General features: G+C 50.9%; 1 protein-coding gene across 2 annotated transcripts in view; it reads right to left on the bottom strand.

Annotated features, from left to right (window-relative positions):
* The window catches only part of PALM (paralemmin), a 42,849-nt gene extending 32,037 nt beyond the window's left edge, over positions 1-10,812 (bottom strand). The window contains exon 1 of one of the 2 annotated variants that reach the window (XM_082206594.1): positions 10,408-10,812. In XM_082206594.1, coding sequence (XP_082062720.1) covers positions 10,408-10,412 — 5 coding nt within the window. In that variant the 5' untranslated portion in view covers positions 10,413-10,812. The remainder of the gene's footprint in view (positions 1-10,407) is intronic. The other variant, XM_082206595.1, reaches the window with a different exon arrangement.
* Positions 10,813-14,918: the final 4,106 nt, after the last annotated feature.

The following is a 14,918-nucleotide window of genomic DNA, read 5'->3' on the forward strand; positions in this document are numbered from 1 at the left end:
CAGGGCTGCCTTCAGATGTCTTCTGAAAGTCAGATACGGAGGTTCAGCTGATCTTGAAAGCCTTAAATGGCCCAGTAGACCCAGTAGACGCCCCATACACCGGGGTCCCTCTCCCGAGGGCCTTCTGGGGGTTCCCTCCCTGCGAGAAGTGAGGCTACAGGGAACCAGGCACAGGGCCTTCTCGGTGGTGGCACCCTCCCTTCAGATGTCAAGGAAATAAACAACTAACTGACTTTTCCATCCCCTCCAACATTTCTCCCCTGAAAATAGGGACATCTTATTCCATTCCCTCCAACGTTTCTCCCCTAAAAACATTGTCCCCCCCCTTCTCCAGTCTCCTGAAATTCCCCCTCCCCCAGTTAGGGGTGTGGGGCACAATCTGGAACCAGTCCACATTTAAAGGAAAACCGATCTAATGGTTCAGGGCAGGGTGGGGATATGAGAACGGAAACCCATCCCTAGTTTGAAATTCCGCAGTTCTCTAAATTTTGCAATGTGGTCATTGCTGGATTGCTCCATAATTCCCTTGGCCTGAGACCACCAGGGCAAGCACCTAAACAATTTTCCTCTCCCAAATCTGCAGACCTCCTTCACGTTAGTTGTTCTTGTTCGCTCAGACCCTCTGCATAGAGGGATCTGCAATTCCGTTCCAAAACCAAAGCGTTCCAAAACCGAGGCGCACTTCCCATAGAAAGTCATGCAAAACCCAGTCACAAAAACGAAGCGAAAAGAGCCACAAAAACAAAAACGCAAAATAAATAGCAAAAAAACAGACAGACCAAAGCGTAACACTCAAATCGGAAGTGTAACATTCAAAACAGAGCATGTTCAGCTTCCAAAAAAAGTTCGCAAACCAGAACACCTCCTTCCAGGTTTGCAGTGTTTGGGTTCCAAGTTGTTTGAGTACCAACGCGTTTCAGGACTAAGGTACCACTGTATTAGGCTCCACCTATCCCTGTCTCTTGGGACACAGGTGGCGCTGTGGGTTAAACCACAGAGCCTAGGACTTGCCAATCAGAAGGTCGGGGGTTCGAATCCCCGCAATGACGAGGTGAGTTCCCGTTGCTCGGTCCCTGCTCCTGCCCACCTAGCAGTTCGAAAGCACGTCAAAGTGCAAGTAGATCAATAGGTACCACTCCGGCGGGAAGATAAACGTTGTTTCCGTGCGCTGCTCTGCTTCGCCAGAAGCGGCTTAGTCCTGCTGGCCACGTGACCTGGAAGCTGGACGCCGGCTCCCTCGGCCAGTAAAGCGAGATGAGCGCCGCAACCCCAGAGTCGGTCACCACTGGACCTAATGGTCTGGGGTCCCTTTACCTTATCCCTGTCTCCCATACCACTATGCCTGCCTTGCTGTGCCACTGATAGATATTGGTCCAGCTGGAGAGACTTTTAAACTCAAAATGTAGGCTCTGCACGGATGTAGCTGTGCGCCTTTTTTTAATTCCCGAGGCATCGCCCACCTCGACCCAGAACTGATGGACCTTCTGTGCTGTGATGCGATCATGAGATTTCCAGGGAGCCAGAGGGTAAGGAAAATATCCCTGCAGAGGCTAGGCACTCCTCCTCCTTTCCTTCAACATGGTTATGACTTCAGGCTAGCAACTTCCCCACCCAAAAAATCATCCTGATGTGATCTTGCGACGGAGAATTAACATCACCCAACCCTATAAGCGTGCTTACTCGGGGGCAGGTCCCCAGCTTACTCCCGAGTAAGCCATGCAGGCTCAGAACTTGAGGAATTGCCCTCTGCGGCTGGTTGTGGGGGGGGGTTGGTGGTGGTGGGGAAACAGAGGCAGAAGCAATGATGTCTGCCCTCGGCTGCAGCAGAAACAGCGGCTTTCATTCATAAATTCGCTCAGTGTGGTGGGAAAGAAGCAACGCGACTCAAATGCCTCCATCAGGCTTGCCTGGAAATAATAATTAAGGGGGGGGGATTCAGCTCCTTTTCCGCTTTCCCCTCCTCCAAACAGCCTCTTCCATCAAATATTCATGGCCTCCATTTTCCCCGGGTTCCACCAGCAAAGCATCTCTCTCTGCTGCCGTCCTCCTAATGCATCTGCCGCGATTCGAAGGCCGCCTGCAATCTCTCATCTCCCCTTTAGCTTGGTGGAAAGCGAACCGCCAGGTTGGGAAGGGGGGCAAAATGCGGCTCGGTTGGAGACGCCGCTGAATCAGGGCTGTGGGTCGCAAGGGGGCTTCCGGCCGTGGACCCAATAAATATTAGGGTGGCTGTGGCCGTCCCCATGCAGGATTCGCAGTCGCACCCCAAGAGCAGTCTGTATGCATGAACGGTCCATAGCTGCACACCTTCAAGGGGAGTCTGTAGCCACGCCCCTGAGGAGTGTAGCCACGCCCATGAGACTGTAGCCACGCCCCTGGGAATCTATAGTTACCCCCTGAGAAGTCTGTGGCCACGCCCATGAGTCTGTGGCCACTCCCCTGGGGAGTCTGTAGCCACTCCCCTGGGGAGTCTGTATCCACTCCCCTGGGGAGTCTGTAGCCACGCCCATGGGCCTGTAGCCACTCCCCTGGGGAGTCTGTAGCCACGCCCATGGGCCTGTAGCCACTCCTCTGGGGAGTCTGTAGCCACGCCCATGAGTCTGTAGCCACTCCCCTGGGGAGTCTGTAGCCACGCCCATGAGTCTGTAGCCACTCCCCTGGTGAGTATGTAGCCACGCCCATGGACCTGTAGCCACTCCCCTGGGGAGTATGTAGCCACGCCCATGAGTCTGTAGCCACTCCCCTGGGGAGTCTGTAGCCTCCTGCTAACCCAAACACCTTGTTACACAGGATTTCCTTTCGTTTTTCCATCTGGGATTTTCAGAAACCCATTACTGAAGCGCAGGGGTTTTCTTTTGCAAAGTATTTTGCAAGGCCATGGTTCCCAAATGTCTTGGTTCTCAAACAACTTGGAACCCAAACACTGCAAATCCAGAAGTAAGCGTTCCGGTTTGCGAACTTTTTTCGGAAGCTGAACGTGCTCTATTTTGAGTGTTGCGCTTCCGATTTAAGTGTCACAGCAAGGTCTGTCCATTTTTGCTATTTATTTTGCATTTTTGCAGCTTTTCCGTTTCGTTTTTACGACTGCATGGAACCCAGTTCAGCTACTGATGGATGGATTGATTGTGCGACTGCGGTACATCGTTTATTGCTTTCGTTTTATAGATCAACGGTCTCATTAGAGAGTCAAATTCACGTTAAATTGCTGTTTTTAAAAGTCTGGAACGGATTGATCCGTTTTGCATTGCTTTCCATGGGAAAGCGTGCCTTGGTTTTGGAACGCTTTGGTTTCGGAACGGAACTTCCGGAACGGATTAAGTTTGAGAACCAAGGGACCACTGTATTGGGGCTGACACCTGGGCAGAGGCGCCCAGGCTTGTGGGCGCCTATAGTTTCCTCTCTGCCTGGGCTGTTGGAGGACCAAACAGGGGGCAGCTCTCAGACCCTCCCGGCGGAAGGAAGGACCGTTTGGGACCTGGGTGCGAAACAAAACGGAGAGGAGGGGCTGCTTTGCATTGCAGAGGGGAGTCGTGGCTGGGCGGGAGTTCGGAAGACTGGGAAAAGCTCCTACAGACTCAGCATAACCCGAGCTGACCTTGCTTAGAGAAATCTGCTGGTTCAGCAACTATCTCAGCTGTGAAGGGAATGTTTCGAGAGGCAGAGGGGCTGGCTGGCTATCCGGCCTCATTTTCAGCCATTCAGAGCCCCGTGGACAATGGGCAAGCGAAGCCCATTTAGTTCCGCCTCATTGTGCACAAGAGAAGGAAAGGTTCTGGATTCGAATCACGCATTGTTGCTGGATTTCGCCACGGAGCGCCTCTTCCCCACTAGGGACAGCCAAAACTGCAATTTCTGCTCCTCCCAGGCCACGTTAAAGCACGGTGACGCCACTCAGAAACGCCACGGCTTCTTCCCTTAAGGCAGGCATGTACAAAGTCCGTTTTGGGGGCCAAATTGCAGTTTATTTTCTGGGGTCAAATCCTAGTAAAAGCTCAACAGCTTTGGGGTAAAATCATAATGCAGCCCTCCCTTAAGGGATTCTGGGAGTTGTAGTTTTCTAAGAGTTTTCTGGGTCTTAGTAGAACTCTTTTATTCCCATCCCTGAGCTACAATTCCCACAGTGTTTCAACAGTCATTTCCTCTTTGCAGCAGAGAACTCTGGGAACTGTAGTTCCGGGAGGGGACAAAGGGAGTCTCCAAACAACTGGCTGTCTCAAACTACAGTTCCCAGAATTCTTTGGGGAGAAGCCATGACGGTTCGAAGCATCATCGCTCTGTAAATGTGACCTCAGTTTCTCATGTATCCGGTCTTCATTTCTCCATCGGTTTGCAATTTTTTCTTTTAAAAGTCCTCGTGAAAATTCACCAGCGGTTTCATGTGATTTTATTCTAATGCACCCATTTTAGGATCCAGTTTTCCTTAAAATACAGGTTCCCGCAATACAATACAATCCTTGCGCCTTCTTTTCGACAACCACGCATTTTAATACACGGTTTAGCCCAGTTTTACGTGTTTTCTATTTCTTTCCCTGCACTACTCATCCAGAAGGAAAACCACATTGCAAAATTTAGGTAAAGGTAAAGGGACCCCTGACCATTAGGTCCAGTCGTGGCCGACTCTGGGGTTGCGCACTCATCTCGCTTTATTGGCCAAGGGAGCCAGCATACAGCTTCCGGGTCATGTGCCCAGCATGACTAAGCCGCTTCTGGCGAACCAGAGCAGCGCACGGAAACGCCGTTAACCTTCCTGCCGGAGCGGGACCTATTTATCTACTTGTGCTGTTGTGCTTTCGAACTGCTAGGTTGGCAGGAGCAGGGAGTGAGCAACGGGAGCTCACCCCGTCACAGGGATTCAAACCGCCGACCTTCTGATCGGCAAGCCCTAGGCTGTGTGGTTTAACCCACAGCGCCACCCGCATCTCCAAATTGCAAAATTTGGAGCGCTGAAAATTTCACAGGACACGGCTGCGATCTGCTGCGCATATTGCTTGGGGAAAGTGCGGGTTGAGAAGTTTCGCCTTCGGATGCAAATCAAAATGCTCTCCTTCGCTCCGTATGGCCTTCCCCGCCGTCAAAAATAAACCCGGCCCCTCTCCGTAAGACCTTCTCCACCTTTCTTTTGCACAGGAACTTCAACAACGTGCATTGACAAGTGTAGCAATCAAACAGCCCCTTAAATAAATATCAAATCAAGTTGTCCCTTCTCTCCCGGAAAAGAAATCGGAGTGACTATGGACATTCCTGCCCCAAGACACACGTACAGACTTGCGGGCACCGCCATCCCAAGCAACCTTTTTGGTTTCAAAGTACCGTATTTTTTGCTCTATAAGACTCGCTTTTCCCCTCCCAAAAAGTAAGGGGAAATGCATGTGTGTCTTATGGAGCGAATGCAGGCTGCGCAGCTATCCCAGAAGCCAGAACAGCAAGAGGGATTGCTGCTTTCGCTGCGCAGCGCTCCCTCTTGCTGTTCTGGCTTCTGGGATTCAGAATATTTTTTTTCTTGTTTTCCTCCTCCAAAAACTAGGTGCGTCTTGTGGTCTGGTGCGTCTTATAGAGCAAAAATTACGGTAAATAGCGAACGCACCAATTAACAAATAAATAGAGTCCGCAGTTCACAGCAGAGGGAACTGAGCTGCAGCTATTTTCTCCATGATTGTGGGGGAAAGCAAATTTTAGCTTTGGTGTAGCCTGTTTCCCACAGCACTCCAGACAGCGGGTTGCATTCTGAGGTAGACTGCTCCTGCAAATGGGGGCTCCATTTAGTTCTGCCACCAGGGGCGTCCGAAATAGCGCCCAGGCGGAATTCCTGAAAATCTCAGAAATGTACTGGGGAAAACTCAGGTGACCCGGTGTCGGAAGTGTTGATTTCCACCCCAAAGGTTCTTAGAAATAGCTCAAAAAGTTTGTGGGGGTTTTTTTTGGTGGGGGGAGATATTGGGGAAGGGAAGGGCTCAACAAATTTGTCACACACAAAAAAGGACCCTATAATAGGCAGGTCCGTGAAAAGCTCAAGAAACGACCCGACCGCAGGGGAAGGAAGCCTAAGAAGGTATGAAAATGCAATTCTCTGCATTTGGGATCCCTGCTTCGCATCTCCAGCCACCAGCATTCAGAGACAGGCTGCTTTTGCCAGGTGAGATAGACTGTGCCTGAACCTGGAGGCTCTATTTTGCGAAAACGTCTAACTGCGGCCGAAACCTCCTTGCTTCTCCTCCGCGAATTTGTCTAATCTGCTTTTAAAGCCACCTGATTCCCGGTGGCAGCAAAAACAAAACAAATGCGTGATTCTGCAAGGCGGCTTTTTGCAAAATAATTCTGGGCCAAGTTACCAGGCCACGTGAAAATCCGCCGGCCCGTTTGCATTTGGGTTGAGCGTTTGGGGTCTGGAAGGGGGCGATGAAGTCGAAGCTGTTTCTAAAACACGAATCAGATGGTATAAAATTTTAATAAAAGATTTAAACAAACATGCACAGGGAAGCAACGGGATAAACTTTGCTGTTGTGCGATGCTCAGAAAACAACCCCCTTTAGCTGTGATGCCTGCGTTGCGTGGGGTTGGGCTGGATGACCGCATGGGGTCCCTCGCATACAATTGCAGGAGAGTCCGGCCCCTGAGGAACCAGCAGGCCCAGTGGTTAAGACTTGCAAGGCTGTCACACAGGACTAGGGATTGGGGCAGGCAGTGGAATTCAGATTTGAGCCACCTTTTAAAGCGAATCCACCCAGTTGTACTTTTCGAACTCCGAATTTTGCAGTCAAGTCACGTGCCCAAAATAAATGCACAGACCAGGGGAAAAGTGTGTGTGTGAAGATGCACACATTGGAACTGGGAACGTTCAGCCGAATCGCAACCCCCAAGGAGCGTCCGCTGGGAGAAATTCGCCCCGGCGAACTCTCGGTGGCATTTATTTGCCATTTGGTAAAAGGTAAGGGACCCCTGACCATTAGGTCCAGTCATGGCCGACTCTGGGGCTGCGGCGCTCATCTCGCTTTATTGGCCGAGGGAGCCGGCGTACAACTTCCGGGTCATGTGGCCAGCAGGACTTTGTTATGTTGCTGCTTTGAATGCATAGTGAAGATGGGACCTTATTTGTACTAAACAGACCCATTTCCTTATGCAATTTTGCCTAATGCAAACATTCGGTTCGCTGAACGCATTCCTTCGCGCAAAAATCTTGACTGTAAGCTGCCGGGGGCAGAGACCTGTGCCTGTTTTGGCACATGCAACTCTACCAAACTCCCGTGATTGTGACGGCACGCTAGAAGCAACCTCTAGGTACAGCAGGACAAACGTGGAAATATAGGCAGGGTCAAAAGCCAAGACAATTTGGAAGATATCTTGCAAGGCGCTTACGAGAAACAAACCAGGGATCTAAACCGAATTGCGGGAAATTAGCGGGGGGGGGGTTCCTAAATTGCTCCCCTGCAGGAAAAAAAACTCCTTGGAAGATTTACCCTAAAAACTGGAACCTTATTAGAAACCCTATGGCCTGTTTTATTTTTTAAAAAGGCTTTCTGGTTCTTTCTCCCATGGGAGTGTATCAAATGTGATGCAAACTCTTCCTTTCTTTTCTATCTCTCCAGAACAGGAGGGATTTGGAATTTAAAAGCAGACTCCGAGGAACAGGGGATGTGCTCCCACTACGTCACGGAACGTCCACAAACATTCGGGGTGGGCACACACGTTGCCGAAAGCCCCGGACCCCCACAGCCGCCGCCGGCCTGGAGCTGGGAGCGAATCCTTTGCTGTGGAAAAGTAATCCTTCTCTCTCTCGCTTGCTCTCTGGCGCATGCTGATGTCAAGACAACTCTCTGGGCTAGATCTCCCGGGAGATTCTGCCTGGCGCCAGCAAATCCTCACGGAGGCTGCTGGGGAAAGCACAAATTATTTTTTTGTTCTCAGAAAGGAGAAGGCAGGGGTGCAGATAAGCAGTTTACAGAGGTGCCGACTCCCTGGGCCCCCGCGAAATTCCCCACGGAGCAGCGAGGCACCCACAAAATTTTGGTGCCACCAGGGGGAAAACGAGGCTTTATTTCACCCAGTTTGGCACCCACAGGCAGTGGCAGCCCCTGGAGGCTTCAAGACCTCCCCGGCTAGCCCTCCTGTAAGATACGGCCTTGCCAGAGCCGTGCCCGCTACATGGCACCCCCACACACACCCCGGGCACACACGGTTGTGGGTCAAAGCTGGCACTCCTGGGAAGCCAGCTGCCAAGGTGTTCCCATTCATGCCAGCCTCCCCTTCCAAATTTGTGCCGGGCGAGGTTTCAAGTGAGGGGGGAATCCCAGGACGCTGGGCGCCACTCTTTCAGACGGGTGGGCCGGGAAAGACCCCGGTGGGGGGAATATCCTGGCAAAGGCCTGGTTGCCGGTACTGACAGAGGTCTCGCCGAGAGATTCACAGAGGCAGCTCTGTCGTTCCCTCGCCGGGCCCAAGTATCCGAAGTCCTGTTCCTGTGCCACCCTAAGAGACTTCCGAGAAGGTTCCTCCGTTGAGATATTTGGTCTGGAAACCCCAACGGTTTGTTTTATGTTTTTTCTACAAAACCATCCACAGATCAGCACCATGCAGAAGTTGAAATGAATGTTTTGAGGGCTCAGGGAGTAAGATTTCTGAGTTCAGACCCCTTTAAAAAATGACACAGGGCCAGTTTTTAGGGCTGCATTTCCAATGAATTATGCTCTTTGCTTTTAATTGTTCTTTTTTTACAATTCCATCCTGCCTGTGGCGGTCCGCTGGTCTCACCTGTACCTCTGTGTCCGTTTCCAACATTTTAGACACAGTGGTACCTCAGGTTAAGTACTTACCGTATTTTTTGCACCATAACACTCACTTTTTTTCCTCCTAGAAAGTAAGGGGAAATGTCTGTGCGTGTTATGGAGGAAATGCCTACGGGTGGCATGCCTATGGATTTTCCTCCTCTAAAAACTACGTGCGTGTTATGGTCGGGTGCGTGTTATAGAGCGAAAAATACGGTAATTCGTTCCGGAAGTCCGTTCCTAACCTGAAACTGTTCTTAACCTGAAGCACCACTTTAGCTAATGGGGCCTCCTGCTGCTGCCTCCGGAGCCCGATTTCTGTTCTCATCCTGAAGCAAAGTTCTTAACCTGAAGCACTATTTCTGGGGTAGCGGAGTCTGTAACCTGAAGCGTATGTAACCTGAGGTACCACTGTATTGATATTTGCTGCTACAAATGGTTTCACGTTTGCTTTCAACATTTTAGACGTTTGCTGTTTCGACGTTGCTCTCTGTTCGTGGGGAGCTGCCTAGAGAGAACTGTGGTTTGAAAGGAGGGGTGGAAATCTCCGAAACGAAAATAATAATAATGAAAGGAGCCCTGGAGGGCAGCTGACGGCCAGAGCAGAGTGTCTTGAGCTTGACAGACCCAATAAATACACACACACACACACACACGTCGGGTCTTTCCACAGGCCTAGTAACATATTCCATATGGCCGTCCCAAGCCATTTTGCCGCCCGAGGCAAAGGAAAAGATTCCCCGCCCGATTCCCAACAGGGCCGGCCGCTAGATTTTCAACACAGGAGATGGCCCAGTGGGTTCGCTGGGTTCAGGGAAGCGACTCCGGCCCACGTGGCGGAGAGACAGCTCTGAGCACCTGCAGTACTTCCATCATCTGATGACTGAGAATCTTTCCTCAGCCTGCCTAATGACAGGGCCAGACCTCCTCTCTCTCTCTCTCTCTCTCTCTCTCTCTCCCTCTTTCTCTCTCTTCCTCCCTGCCTAAGCCCAATGGAAGACGCTTCCTCTTCTCTGAACGCGCCGGGGCTGCCCTTCCTTTTAAAACAACAACCACCCAAAAAATCAGGATTGGAACCGGGGGGAGGATATGGAGAGAGAAGGCAGCCTCTGGGAACCGCCTGAGTCACGGCGAGTGGGGAGGGGGGCGAGGAAAAGGGGGGGGAGATGGGTGGAGGCTGCCACGCAGAATCACGCAGGAAACAAACAACAGGTAAAATAAAAAAAAGAAGTGAGAGAAATGGTTCGCCCACATGCCAAAATGCAAAACCCACCAATCGTCCCCAAATCTCTTCCACTGGTGTTCGCAGACCCCTGGCAAGCTCTGCTTTCCCCACCCCAACACGCAGGGTAGGGTGGAGGGAGGGCAAATCTGGGGTGCGGGAGCCCCCTCGGATTTGGGGGTGTCCATATAGCCACGTCTCCCCCTTCCTTCCCTCCCTCTGTCCGCGCAAACAAACGCACAACCGCCGCCTGTGCGCCAAACCACCGACGAACATTAGCCGAGATGGGCTTTGCAGCAGGGAGAAAAACAGCAAACGCGGAGCTGGGGTGGGGTGCGGGGGGGGGGTTAAGGAGAAAGGTGCACGCAGAAGGAAGGAGGGAAGGAGAAAGGAGCTCGGGGAAGTGATGGGAAAAGGAAGACTTACTCCATTTTCCGTGCCGCGGCTGGCGCGCTCCGCTCCTACAGCCTGGCAACCTTGCAAGGTGCAAAGGAGAGAGGGAAGGAGACAGAGAGAGGTTGCTGGGCTGGATTGATCTCGCTCTCCTTTTCTCTTTTTCCCTCCTCCTCCTCCTCTCTTCCTCCTTCTCCTCCTTCAAGATCTGCGCGTCCCAGGGGCCGCGGAGGAAGGCGGCTGCCGGCAGCAGAAAAGCATCCCCTCCGCCAACCGCTTATTGTCCAGAGCCGACGGTGGATGCGCGAGGAGAGGCTGGCTTGTTATGGAGGAGCGCGGGCTGTGGGTGTCCTTGCGCGCTTTGCAAACTGCACCCCCCCCCTCCGTGTCTCTCTCTCTCTCTCTCTCTCTCTCTCTCTCTCTCTCTCTCCAGAATCACAACAGCACCTCCTGCCGGCCGAGGCGCGCCGCCGTGCGTCTTTACGCGCAGACTGTCCGCGCGAGGCTTAGGGCGCGCCGGCGCGTCTTCCGCCTGCGCGCACCGCGGCGGCTGCGGGCAGCGCCGGGTTTGCCTATAAGCTCAGCAAGCTCTACCTTAGGGCCCCACTTTCTTGCCCCCCAAAAAAGGGGGGAAAACAACTGGATGTATATTTCCAAAATATAAGATAAAAAACAAACAAAACAGCAACAGTGTTTTGTGTTTCGTAGGCTCCTCTGATGTAAGTCATGGGCCCCGCCTGCTCCCTAAAATATCACTGGTTTGCTCATTTCTATATATAGGGTGCCAACATTCTATTTATAATTATTAGTAGTTTGCATCATATATTTGCACCTCTTATTATTTCAGGTTACAGCAAGTTTCCAGAGACTAGATGAGGAGTCTTTGTATATTGTAAAGGAACTTTTGTTACTGCAAAATGCCAATGTGTTTGCATTATTAAGTTTGTTAGGAATCAAAAATCATTTTAAGTTAGAGGTTAATAATTATTTCACTATTAATCTACTTCTTCTTAATTGTATTTCAGTCTTCAACAATTACTTTGATAAAAGACATATTTTGTTACGTGTAAATGGCTTGAGATACCTATGAGGGCCATCATAATTGCCATATACCATACAGTGGTACCTCGGGTTACATATGTTTCAGGTTACATACGCTCCCAGAAAATAGTACCCAGAAATAGTACCTCGGGTTAAGAACTTTGCTTCAGGATGAGAACAGAAATCGTGCTCTGGCGGCGCGGTGGCAGCTGGAGGCCCCATTAGCTAAAGTGGTGCTCCAGGTTAAGAACAGTTTCAGGTTAAGAACGGACCTCCGGAATGAATTAAGTATTTAACCCGAGGTACCACTGTATATTCAATGCTAAAAACAGTGACAATTTGTTGTGGACAAAGGACAGCTGGACATATAAAGGGCCCCATTATCTTCAGGAGCTGAGGGCCTCATCAAACCTAAATCCGGCCCTGCGAGCGACTCTCCTTTGTTCCCCAAAGGAGAGAGAAATGCATTTCCATATAGGTGCCCGGGCACCCACAAAATTCCCCATGAAGGGAGCCGGGCACCCACAAATTTTGGTGCCAGGCCGGGCAAGCTGTATGGCACCCACCGGCGGTTTGGCATGTTTCTTTGCAGAGAATCTTCTCAGGGTTCCTTTCTTAAAATAATATTGGGGAAATAAAAAAATCCCTTCCTCTCTATCTGTTTTTTTTTGGGGGGGGGGGTGTTTTTTGATACTATTCCGCTTTTGTTTATGTCGATAAACTTTTAATATTTTTCAGGAAAAAACCCACATCTGCATATAACACCAGTCTTGAAAGACCTACATTGGCTCCCAGGACGTCTCCGAGCACAATTCAAAGTGTTGGTGCTGACCTTGAAAGCCCTAAATGGCCCAGTAGACCTGAAGGAGCGTCTCCACCCCGGACACCGGGGTCCATCTCCCGAGGGCCTTCTGGCGGGTCCCTCCCTGCGAGAAGTGAGGTTACAGGGAACCAGACAGAGGGCCTTCTCGGTGGTGGCGCCCGCCCTGTGGAACGCCCTCCCACCAGATATCAAGGAAATAAACAACTCTCTGACTTTTAGAAGACATCTGAGGGAAGCTTTCAATGTTTGACGTTTTGTTGTTGTCAGGGGTTCAGGAGCAGAGACGCAGGAAAGGGAGGAAACAGAGAGCGAGGGGGAGGAAGATGAAGGAAGGATGAGTGATGATGACGACCCGAGATCCCCGAGCCTTTCCAGTGAGTCAGAGGATTCCCAGAAAGGAGCCCCAGTGGTCAGAGCAAGGGGGGAACACAGGGGGACACCCCAGGAAGAAGGGGCCAGAGGGGAATCAGAGAGCAGCAGCTGGAAGTCGGGACCAACGTGCCCAGCTGAGAGCAGCGGGGAGAAAGGGGAACAGGCTTCGGGTTCCGGAGGCTTTCAGAAGGAGGGAGGGCATGAGTCAGGAGTGGTCACGCCCTCATCAGGGAGCGAGGAAACGGTCAAGAGGAAGGTAGAAGGTTGGGCGCGTGCGCCAAGTTCAAATGCAGCGGAAGCTGGCGCAGTAAGCAGCCCGGAGAGGGAGCCAGGTCCTAAAGCCCGCCGCAAGGAGGCAGAAGGCTCCGGGGGGTCTTCAGCCTCGGAAGAGTCAAGGAGGGAGGAGACCCAGGGGGGCAGAGGGACCCAGAGACGTAAAGAGAGACGTAGGAGGTGGAGCAAGGCTAGGGTATTAAGCTGGTGTGCAAGAGGCGGGGAGTCAGACGGGACTTCGTCGGTCTAGCGTAGAAGACGTAGAGCTGCACGCTGCAGTTCGGAAATGAAACCTGTAACTCAATAAAGACTCTTATAAAGTGAACGCTGGCTAGCGTGGTCCTATGTGAGCTGGGATCTGGTAGCAGCTCTGACAGTTGTGTTTTTAATATCCTGTTGGAAGCCACCCAGAGTGGCTGGGGAAACCCAGCCAGATGGGTGGGGTAAGATGTTGGGAGAGATGGAGGGCGCAAGGAGAAGGGGACGACAGAGGACGAGATGGTGGGACAGTGTCCTCGAAGCAACCAGCATGAGTTTGACCAAACTGCGGGAGGCAGTGGAAGACAGGAGTGCCTGGCGTGCTCTGGTCCAGGGGGTCACGAAGAGGCGGACACGACTAAACGACTAAACAACAACACCTTAGAAAGCGCTCAAGGTGGCATTCACGATTCTCATCCTCTCCATTTCACCCTCACAACAGCCCTGTGAGGTTGTCCCTCCGAATCCAGAAGTGCAGAGAGAGAATTCTTCGGCTCTTCCAGTGAGTTCTCGATCTGGTTTCCAAATCCGGAGCAAGCAAGTTCCCCGTCTGGAGAGCGAACGAGAACACCCCGCCCCTGAACTTGGCGATGGGAGGCCAGAGAGGGCCATCTCGGAGGGAAGATGTTTTGATTTAGAGGGGCTAAATCTCTTTTACAAACCCTTCCGGCCTGGGAATGATGCAATTTCTCAGCAAAACATATCCTCCCAAATTCAAGCCCATCACAGAAGAAGGGGTCACCGTGAGCCAAGTCACTGAAATAAAAGCAGGCGGGAGTCCAAAGAGAGAAGGTATTGATGATACTTCACTGGGCAAACTGGACAAAAAGAGTAAATAATATGAGGACAAATCGTATTATTTGCCTGCCTATTATTTGTTGCAGAAACAACCGCAACATAGCCAGTAGGCAAGGCAAGCGCTGTGCCCCTTAACCCAAAAAAGTTATTTACACTGGTACCTTGGTTCACAAACACCTTGGTTCTCAAACGTCAAAAGCCCAGAAGTAAGTGCTTTTCGATGTTTTCCAGAAGCCGAACGTCCGACATGGCTGTCGTCTATTGTTTCTGGGGTGCCTGCCCCAATCTGAAGCCATGCCTTGTTTTTTGAACAGACTTCCGAAACGGATTAAGTTTGGCACTTTTGTTTTTGCTATTTACCGTATTTTTCGCTCTATAAGAGGCACCAGACCACAAGACGCACCTAGTTTTTGGAGGAGGAAAACAAGAAAAAAAATATTCTGGATCTCAGAAGCCAGAACAGCAAGAGGGATCGCTGGGCAGTGAAAGCAGCGATCCCTCTTGCTGTTCTGGCTTCTGGGATAGCTGCGCAGCCTGCATTCGCTCCATAAGACGCACACACATTTCCCCTTACTTTGTAGGAGGGGAAAAGTGAGTCTTATAGAGCAAAAAACACGGTATTTTGCATTTTTGTTTTTGAGGCTTTTTCGGATCATTTGTTTTTGTGACTGTGTGGAACCCAGTTCAGCTACTGATCAATTCATTGTGTGACTGTGGAAATGGATAAAAGGCCCCCATCCAAACAAGGACTGTCATCAGTGCAGGGAAGAAGAAAAATTAATTTTAATTTTTATCATCTACAATACTCTCTTATTTATTTTATAGTACAGTACATTGATTCTTGCTTTCGTTTTATGGATCAATGGTCTCACTAGATAGTAAAATCCATGTCCAATGGCTGTTTTAGGGGTTGTTTTTCAAAGTGTGGAACGGATCAATCCATTTTGCATGACTTTCTATGGGAAAGCCGTGTGCCTTG

The sequence above is a fragment of the Podarcis vaucheri genome (assembly GCF_965113315.1).
Source record: "Podarcis vaucheri genome assembly, chromosome: 18".
Taxonomy (NCBI): Eukaryota; Metazoa; Chordata; class Lepidosauria; order Squamata; family Lacertidae; genus Podarcis; species Podarcis vaucheri.